This window comes from Salvelinus sp. IW2-2015, unplaced genomic scaffold (genome assembly GCF_002910315.2).
Source record: "Salvelinus sp. IW2-2015 unplaced genomic scaffold, ASM291031v2 Un_scaffold2641, whole genome shotgun sequence".
In the NCBI taxonomy this organism is placed as follows: domain Eukaryota; kingdom Metazoa; phylum Chordata; class Actinopteri; order Salmoniformes; family Salmonidae; genus Salvelinus; species Salvelinus sp. IW2-2015.
Window position 1 is genome coordinate 96,760 of NW_019943948.1, and position 9,858 is coordinate 106,617.

The window sequence follows — 9,858 nt, forward strand, 5'->3', positions numbered from 1 at the left end:
AAAACAGAGAGAGCTCCCTATTTTAAGATCCTTATCCTACTAATCATAATAAAAATGAACTCGGTTGGTCTAACTTGGTCTAAACTGTAACTGCAACGTGACATATCTGACTGGCAGACTCTCCAGAATTATGGTCTGGCCACTCTCTCTCTCTCCATTTCATGATGTGAAATATTCCTGTAATCAAACAGGAATGACTTGTTATAAGCAAACTGTGACCTATGTGCAGTTCATATCTCACTGCTATAGTATAAGTAAAAAAGCCATTTCTATGCCACGTCAAAGTGTCTCAAATGGGCAACATACGTAGACATGGATTACAGCAAACTGCTCTTCAGGTTATAGAGGAAACAGTACTGTATGGCTGAGTAAAGTTGAGACAGTTAACCCACCAAGACTTGGTATCCAAGTCATCCAAGGTCAGGATAGTATCCGTTTTATGAGACAGTGAAGAGGAAAGAAGAGACCACCATTGTTTGGGTGTGGAGGGTGCTTGGCTTTACTCTTAACCTGAAGATGTATGGCTTTACACCCCAATAGCTTGTAACCTGAGCCAGCTTTTAGGGGCAATTGCATCTCCAGTTACTCTTAAGCCCCCCCACCTCAATCACTCCAGGGGAAAGTGGCCTGCCACTGCTGCTGACTAAATCACAGCATCCCACTTGATATACAGYCCCTGGTGCCATATCGCTGGGTCAGTGGGAGGGCTGTGTAAAGCTGCTCCCCTCTGATGCTCACATTGTTTCCGGTGTCAACTCTGGGGAAAGTCACGGTGGTCCGAACAGAGAGGTAACTCAGCCAGATAACCTCCGTCCGAGGATCACCTCTACCACTGTAACTCTCAGCCAAGACATCCTGGGACTAGCCCCCCAGATGAGCGATTGATACCTGGATAAGAAGAGGAGAAAGGATGGCATGGACCATGGCAGTGGGTCTCGTTAACTTGTGACCCTGACCATACACTTTGAACCCTGTCTGTTCTTTTCGGAGCGCTCAAGCTGAGGTTATCCATTTCCAGATGGTGCATAAGTCATCTAGCAAAATAAACAGAATTATATGCTTCCACTACCTGTTTCACACATTTAGTATCTCGGGAGTCCTTATTGAAATCCTTCAATAAAAGTGTTTATCAACGAGATTGTAGGATGTTCTCAAAGAAACTGGGGCTCGGGGCTCCCGAGTGGCGCTGCATCTCAGTGCTAGAAGCGTCACTACAGACACCCTGGTTTGAATCCAGGCTGTATCACAACCGGCCTTGATTGGGAGTCCCATAGAGCGGTGCACAATTGGCCCAGCGTCGTCTGGCCGGCRGGCCATCATTCTAAATAAGAATTTGTTCTTAACTGACTTGCCTAGTTAAATAAAGTTTACATTTAAAAATGTAACAACTGGTGGGGGGAACAAAAACTAAATGGTTACATTGTATCATAATTACATAATCAAAAACGAATAAACATTACATCGTTTGGCCGTATGTTGTAAATGTAGAGGTTAGGCTACCTAAGCATTTTGTATGAAACAATATGAAAAAAGTCCAGTCCAACTGAATTATCACTACGGTCACTTTAACAGGATGACCCGGAAGTGCATCATGTTTGCCGGTAGTAAAGCGTTTTCTTTTCCGGTGTCCTCAGCGGTAGTGCGAGCGTGGATTTGATCTAGGCTCACTAAAATAATTATAAAATGAGTGTCCCAGCATTTATCGACATAACCGAAGAGGACCAGGTACGATTGAAGTGTTTTAGTAATAGTTTAAAAAAAAAGAATGAGCACACTCATGTCGATATGTAACGTTACGACAAAGGATGACATGCCAGATAACATTAGCATGCTACCGTTAGCCATGAGTCAATGACTATGATCAGTACACTAGCTAGTTAGCCTAGCTGTTTGTTAGCTAGCATGCTAACTTTACAGCTGGTTCCATTTTTACCCCCAGTTAAATGGATCTAGATCTCTTTGTAAACTTTAGCTATATCCCCGTGATGTGTGTTTACTTAATGCAACGTATTGCCAGCMGATGCATTTGTTTTACACGTAACTAGGAATGTACGTTAGGTAACTAGCTAACAGTTAGTTGCAGTCTACAACATCAACAATTTTMTTCAATGTTTGCACCCAATGTAGCTAGCTAACTGGTTAGAATAGTTGACTAGCTTTGGATGAAGACACAAGCTAGTTGTAATGTATAGATTAACTGCCAGCTGTAAGGCTTGGAGAAGGAAAATACGTCATTGTGCAGCCTTAATCAAATGTACAATTTAAATATCTCTAATGACAGCTGTTAAGTAGTGCATGTTTTGTTATTGGACTAAGTGTCATCGCTGTGTCTGTAGTTTGTTTAATCTGGGGTGTATTCATTAGTCTGATTCCGTTGAAAAACGTTTTACAACGGAAAACATTTACTGTTTACTCAAGGAACCAAACAGAAGGAAATGGGAAAGGACCCAATAGAAACTGTAGTTTTCGTTGTAGAACGTTTTACGTTTGGTTTCACAGACAAAATGTTTTGCAACGGAATCCGACTAATAAATACACCCCTGTTCTTTTATAACGTGTTGTTGTTGCCAGGCCTCAGAGCTCAGGGCCTACATCAAAGCCAAAGGAGCAGAGATCTCAGAGGAAAACTCGGAAGGCGGTCTCCATGTGGACCTGGCTCAAATCATCGAGGCCTGTGACGTCTGCCTCAAGGACGACGATAAAGGTGAGTGACACCAGGGAAACGCTAACCTATAGCCAGTGGCAGTTCTAAAGGACTGCTCACATTGGTAACGTATCCATGTAGAGAAGGCAAACATGCCCAAGGCATCTACAGATACACCTGTCTGCATGATGTCAGCACACACATGAACTGTAAACTGTCCTCTCTCACTCTTGTCTTTCTGTCTGTCAGCCGCCTCCTTGTCTTGTTCCCTTAATTCATCTGCTGTTTCTACCTCTGCTGTTTTTCTTTCCATCTCCCTACCCATCCTGTCCTTTTGTTTTCTCCTGGACCCCCACTTTTTTCCTCCTAAAAGTGGCTTGTATGAATGAGTCTTGAATCATAATGAATGGTGTCATTGTGATTGATAGTTGTCTCTCTCTCCCCTCTCTGTAGAAGTGGAGAGTGTGATGAACAGCATAGTGTCGCTGCTACTCATCCTGGAGGCGGAGAAACAGGAGACCCTGATCGAGAGTCTGTGTGAGAAGCTGGTCAAGTCCCGAGAGGGAGAGAGGCCTTCCCTCAGGATGCAGCTGTAAGTCCACACATTCATCTATCTCTGTTCTCTACTAGTCTTCCCTGACCGGTGAAGTARGCAGCCACCCACTAGATGCCTGGAGCACTCGGACATAGTTAACCTGTCTAGGACTGGGGTTCCGCTCGCCAACAGCCAATAAAATTGCAGGGCAAATACAAAACAGAAATCTCATAAATCAAATTTCTCAAACATACAAGTATTAGGCACCATTTTAAAGATAAAATTCTCGTTAATCCAGCCACAGTGTCTGATTTAAAAAAAATGCTTTACAGCGAAAGCTCCACAAACGATTATGTTAGGTCACAGAAAAACCCAGCCATTTTTCCCGCCAAAGAGAGGAGTCACAAAAAAGCACAAATAGAGATAAAATTAATCACTAACCTTTGATGATCTTCATCAGATGACACTCATAGGACTTCATGTTACACAATACATGTATGTTTGTTCGGTAAAATTCATATTTATATCCAAAAATCTATATTTACATTGGCGTGTTAGATTCAGTAGTTCCAAAACATGCAGTGATATTGCAGAGAGCCACATGAATTACAGAAATACTCATAATAAATGTTGATGAAAATACAGCTATTATACATGAAACTTTAGATACACTTCTCCTTAATGCAACTGCTGTGTCAGATTTCAAAAAAACTTTACAGAAAAAGCAAATCTGAGAACGGCGCTCAGAGCCCAAACCAGCCAGAGAAATATCCGCCATGTTGGGTAGTCAACATTATTCATAAATAGCATTAGAAATATTCACTTACCTTTGATGATCTTCATCAGAATGCACTCCCAGGAATCGCAGTTCCACAATAAATGCTTGTTTTGCGATAATGTCCATCATTTATGTCCTATGGCTTCTTTTGTTAGGGCGTTTGGTAAACAAATCCAAAAGCACAATCTGGTCCATTCGGACGAAACGTTCAAAAAGTTATATTACAGTTCGAAGAAACTTGTCAAACTAAGTATAGAATCAATCTTTAGGATGTTTTTATCATAAAAGTTCAATAATGTTCCAACCGTACAATTCCATTGTCTGTAGAAAAGCACTGGAACGAGAGCAACCTCTCAAGTGAAGCGCGTGACTGAGAACGAGGCTGTAGGCAGACCCCTTAGTAAAACAGCTTCCATCCGGCCCCCTTCACATGAGCAGCCTGAAACCACGTTCTGAAAGACGGTTGACATCTAGTGGAAGCCTTAGGAAGTGAAAAATAACCCATATCCGACTGTGTATTCGATAGGGGTAGTTCAAAAACTACAAACCTCAGATTTCCCACTTCCTGTTTGGATTTTTTCTCAGGTTTTTGCCTGCCATATGATCTGTTATACTCACAGACATCATTCAAACAGTTTTAGAAACTTCAGAGTGTTCTATCCAATACTACTACTAATATGCATATATTAGCATCTGGGACTGAGTAGGAGGCAGTTCACTCTGGGCACGCTATTCATGCAAAAGTGAAAATGCTGCCCCCTATCCCAAACAAGTATGGGGTCAGCGACCCAAGATTTGGGTTTGTTTATGCACTATGGAAGAAGTGGGACCCTTGTAAACACTAACCGTAAGCCATGTCTTAATGGTCAAGTTATGTGTATAGTTTTGGTTGTGTAGGCTGAGTAACCTGTTCCATGGTATGGATGAGACAGCCCCAGGAGGTACACAGTCTACTGCAGCCTCATCAAGGTAGCAACCACCTGCAACGCCATCGCTTTCATCCCCACGGACCTCGACCAGGTACGCTCACCGTGCACACTCGCCTAACACTGTCACTCTCACCATGCACACGCACCATACACTGTCACTCTCACCATGCACACGCCACATACACTGTCACTCTCACCATGCACACTCGCCATACACTGTCACCTCACCTATGTGCTCATCTAATTCGCTCAGACCACACTTTACCAGTCACATGTAAGGCTCTGTGCAGGAACAAGACATTGTAGAGGAAGGATGATTGACGTTTCCATGGCTCTGCTGTGTGTTTGTGTTCAGGTGCGTAAGTGGATCACAGACTGGAACCTGAACACAGAGAAGAAACACACACTGCTAAGGCTGGTGTACGAGGCCCTGGTCGAATGTAAGAAGAGGTACTACTAACACAGCCTGGTGGTGTCATCACACAGCGGTGGTGTCTGACACACTTGCGGTGTCTACACACGTCGCACATTGGTGTGGTTCGTGCCAGTCGGTCTGGTGTGTGTCGACACAGTGACTGGCTTGGTGTCGTCGACACAGTCTGGTGCCTGGTGGTCGTCGACCAGTCTGTGCTGTCGTCGACACAGTCTGGTGCCTGGTGGTTCGTCGACACACTGTGCCTGTCGTCGCGTGGTCGTCGTGACACAGTTCTGGTGCCTGGTGGTGTCGTCGACACAGTCTGGTGCCTGGTGGTTCGTCGGCACAGTCTGGTTTCCTGGTGGTGTCGTCGACACAGTTGGTGCCTGGTGGTGTCGTCGACACAGTCTGGTGCCTGGTCGGTGTCGCGGCACATTCACTCTGCTGTTATGATTGTTGTTTTCCATATTTTTCTAAAAGTAATTCCTCAGTACAATGGGATATGTGTTTTATTTTTCTTGAGCTGGTTCTTGTAACTGAGTGTGTGTGTTCCTCTGCAGCGAGGCTGCAGCTAAGGTGATGGTGGAGCTGCTGGGAGTTACACAGAGGACAACGCCTCACAAGCACGCGTTGATGCCCACAGGTACACACACAACCTCTATCCTACTGTTATCCTACTGTTATCCTACCATCATAACTGCAAGATCTGACACATGACTGGCTGTCTTTGCTGGTCACTCACCCCTCTGTGGTTCCTCCCTCCAGATGCATTGTACGAGCCCTGAAAGACCCCAACACCTTCCTGTTGGACCACCTCCTGGCCCTCAAACCTGTCCGCTTCCTAGAGGGAGAACTCCTCCACGATGTGGAGTACTGAAGCCCAGCTCAGGGAACAAGCTCATCCTGCTGTAACAAGGCCGCTGACATTTTGAACTCTGTTTGTTGGCGCCACAGCGGAGGATTTATAGGTTCATATGAATCCATTCATAACAATGATGCTACATTATTACCTGATTGTTTTAACAGTGACTACATTGCCTTACACTTCTCTCGCCTCTCCTTCGTTCACAGCTCCTAACCATCTTTGTGAGTGCAAAGCTAGCTGCCTACGTGAAGTTTTTACCAGAGCAACAAAGACTTCATCGATTCCCTCGGTGAGTGATCAAAGACTCAATGGGGCTACCTCGCGCGCTAGTGACCTGACTGCAGAGATCAAATCCCCCGGGGCGGACACACCTGCCTAGCACACACCCTGCCTAAGCCACACACCCTGCCTAGCACAGCACCCTGCCTAGCACACACCCTGCCTAGCACACACCCTGCCTAGCAACCACACCCTGCCTAGCAACACACCCTGCCTAGCCTAAATCGCTGACCTCTGTGGATACAGGGTGGAATTGTGCTGGTGTGTCAGCAGTTGTTTCTCTGTCCACACACACACACACACCTGCTGGAGAACGTAGTGGTCCAATTATCATGTTTGGTCCCTCCCACATAAGTCTAGGTGGTTTGCTCTCACTGCCAGACATGGTGGTGTTTTGTGTTAATATGCCTAGTCACTGTAGTTCCACACTGCTGGGCACAGAGGCAATTAGCCAAGGGACCCTCCCCGAGGTCAAGTGGAATTGAGTGTGCTTGTTGTTCACTCACAGAATGATTACCTCTTGGAGTTCCCTCCAAGGTCGCCCTGAGAGTTTGAACCTAGTCAATTACATTCTTCATCACCAGCCAACTGACAATTGAATGTGCATTCAGTAATTATAGTTAATGATCTCATGATTATGGTACCTAAGAGTTGGTGACCTCATTGATTGATATCTATTTATTCATGTCTTGTTATTCCTGTGTTTCAATAACTCTCTTCCTGTCCCCAGGTGGTCCAACCATGTAGTCCTGTGTGTGTATTGACCTGTCGTTCCTGTCCCCAGGTGTCAACCATGAGTCGTGTTATATGTCCTGTCCCCAGGTGTCAAACCATGTTAGTCCTGTGTGTTTTGACTGGTCTTCCTGTCCCCAGGTTTCAACCATGATGTTAGTCCGTGTGTTATTGGACTGTCTTCCTGTCCCCAGGTGTCAACCATGATGTTAGTCCTGTGTGTTATTGACTGTCTTCCTGTCCCCAGGTCGTCAACCATGATGTTTGTCCTGTGTGTTATTGACCCTTCCCTGTGCCCCAGGTCTGAACCATGATGTTATCCTGTGTGTTATTGCACGTCTTCCTGTCCCCAGGTCTGAACCATGATGTTAGGCCTGTGTGTGTATTGACGGCTTTTCCTGTCCCCAGGTCGTCAACCATGATGTTAGTCCTGTGTTTTATGACTGTCTTCCTGTCCCCAGGTCTGAACCATGATGTTAGTCCTGTGTGTTATTGACTGTCTTCCTGTCCCCAGGTCTGAACCATGATGTTAGTCCTGTGTTATTGACTGTCTTCCTGTCCCCAGTGTCAACCATGATGTTAGTCCTGTGTGTTATTGACTGTCTTCCTGGTCCCCAGGTGTCAACCATGATGTGTAGTCCTGTGTGTTATTGACTGTCTTCCTGTCCCAGGTCTGAACATGATGTTAGTCCTGTGTGTTATTGACGTGTTCCTGTCCCAGGTGTCACCTGTTGTCCGTGTTATTGACTGTCTTCCTGTCCCCAGTCTGAACCATGAGCAGACATGGCTAAGATGTGTCTGCTGACGTTCATGGGCATGGCGGTGGAGTTAAAGAGATTCCTTTGACACCATGCAGCAGGAGCTGCAGTTAGAAGAAGACCAAGTAGAAGCCTTCGTCATCGACGGTACCCAACACGCCTCAATCTGACCACACACTCTCTCTAATAATACTATACTCCCCCTGACAACGCTGGAATCCCCCTCAATGCAACAGTCCACCCTAACATCTAGAAACACAAAAAGTTAAAACAGGTAAAAACAGGATGTTGTCTGTAGATATTATTTTTTGACAAATTGAGGATCCAAACTGTCACAGCAGCAGACATGTAGGAGTTAGTATCCTTATTGTTACTGTTGACGTTGGTCGCTCTCTCAGAAGTCTCTAATGTGTTTGAGGGTGCCTTGACACACGATACTCCTCTTGTCGCCGCCCACCTCTCTCAATGTCTTCCTGTGTCTTTTGTCTGTAGCCGTTCGGACTAAGAATGGTGTACTGCAAGATTGACCAGACACAGCGAGAAGGTATCGTGAGGTAAGCCAAAAATAATAAAATTAAAAAACGTGGCATTCTAATCAAGGTATTCTGCGATGTTAGGGGCTGCGTTGGCAGGCAAAGCTGTGTCGTATTCATTAAGGCGCAATGTAGCGAAACATTTTGCAACAGAAAACGGAAACTGGCGTGTGTTAGTCCCTCCCTTTTCTTTCAGTTTGGTACCTAATGAAACGACCCTGTAATAGAGACCCTTTTACTGTTGTAGCAATCAGCTCAAGGTTTCTGACAAGCGTTCTTCAGAGCTCCCCACTATAAAACCATAGTTTGGTCTTTGTTCTTGTGTTGCCTGTACAGAATACTTTTTTTTGCCTGTTGGAGGCTTTTTTGTTTGCCAGTTGAGGTATAAATGCATTGTTGATGGGTTTCCGCAAAGGAAATCTAGACATCTATTTTTATTCTGTGCTACAAAGCAGGTTTCCGTTTGACTCTGATCCTGATGGTGCTTACGTTGTGGTATGTTCTATGCATACCTATGAATCATAGGGTTTGGTTGTGGTTTATGGACAAGGAAAATGTCTTCCCTCTAGGTACTTCAGACGTATTAGCACTACATTTGTCAGAGGGAGACTCAAAGCTCTAAGATTCCAATGATACCTTTCAGGGTTGCCAGGAATGGCATTATGCTCCCTTTCCCTAACCATGTGTCTTCATCTCTGCCCCCATCAGCCACAGCACACACCGCACCTTCGGCAAGCAGCAGTGGCAGCAGCTCTACGACAGTCTCAGCTCCTGGAAGGGCAATTTTGGCAACTGTGAAGACCAGCCTCCAGACCCTGTCCCCCTCCGCCTAAGATCTCTCTCTCCAAAACCTCTTTAAAAAAAACTTCCTCCCCTTGCTTTGTCCAACTCCCTTGTTGTATCTTGTCACCATTTTTATATTCACACCCAATAAAAGACTAATTGAGATCTTCCATGGTGGGTTTTGCTTGTCTTAATACCAGATTGTAAATTACTGTCTAGCTGTTAGCAGGGGCAAGTGGTATCGCAGAAGTTCAGCATCACATGCGAACATCAGCCAGTTGGAACCTTGTTCTCCGAGAAGCTGCTGTCTGTTGTGCTTAATTGGTTGCTCTTCACCTGGCGACCCGGCGAGCATCCTGGTTCTAGTTAAGACCCAGAGTGCAATGTGAGATGGCGGAGGTGAAGGGGCCTGCTTACTGAGAGGTGACAAATGGGTCACCTGAATTAAGAACTTTATAGACCCACTCTCATCCAGTGCTATCAAAACCTGACTCCTCAGGCTGAAGGTCAAGCAGTGTTTACTTTCACGCGCTATCTTTTTACCCTGTGGGTGAGGTGTTGGGAAACTGAGTCCAGTGTCAGTTTGACCTTGTTACAATCTCTCTCT

General features: G+C 45.3%; 1 protein-coding gene and 1 long non-coding RNA gene across 2 annotated transcripts; one reads left to right on the forward strand and one right to left on the reverse strand.

Moving 5' to 3' along the window:
- Positions 1 to 1,596: 1,596 nt before the first annotated feature.
- eif3m (eukaryotic translation initiation factor 3, subunit M) lies at positions 1,597 to 9,421 on the forward strand. Its single transcript, XM_024141635.2, is given in 18 exon segments — positions 1,597 to 1,725; positions 2,572 to 2,704; positions 3,098 to 3,236; positions 4,855 to 4,892; positions 4,895 to 4,977; positions 5,242 to 5,336; positions 5,862 to 5,890; positions 5,893 to 5,944; positions 6,067 to 6,166; positions 6,373 to 6,417; positions 6,419 to 6,455; positions 7,639 to 7,656; positions 7,959 to 8,013; positions 8,015 to 8,082; positions 8,428 to 8,441; positions 8,443 to 8,489; positions 9,177 to 9,252; positions 9,254 to 9,421. Coding segments are annotated over 18 exon segments (1,119 nt in total). The 5' UTR covers positions 1,597 to 1,683; the 3' UTR covers positions 9,302 to 9,421.
- On the reverse strand, positions 7,352 to 7,559 carry LOC139025425 (uncharacterized). Its single transcript, XR_011477005.1, has 2 exons — positions 7,515 to 7,559; positions 7,352 to 7,462 (listed from the first exon to the last, which is right to left on the reverse strand). It is a non-coding gene; the product is annotated as an uncharacterized lncRNA (long non-coding RNA).
- Positions 9,422 to 9,858: the final 437 nt, after the last annotated feature.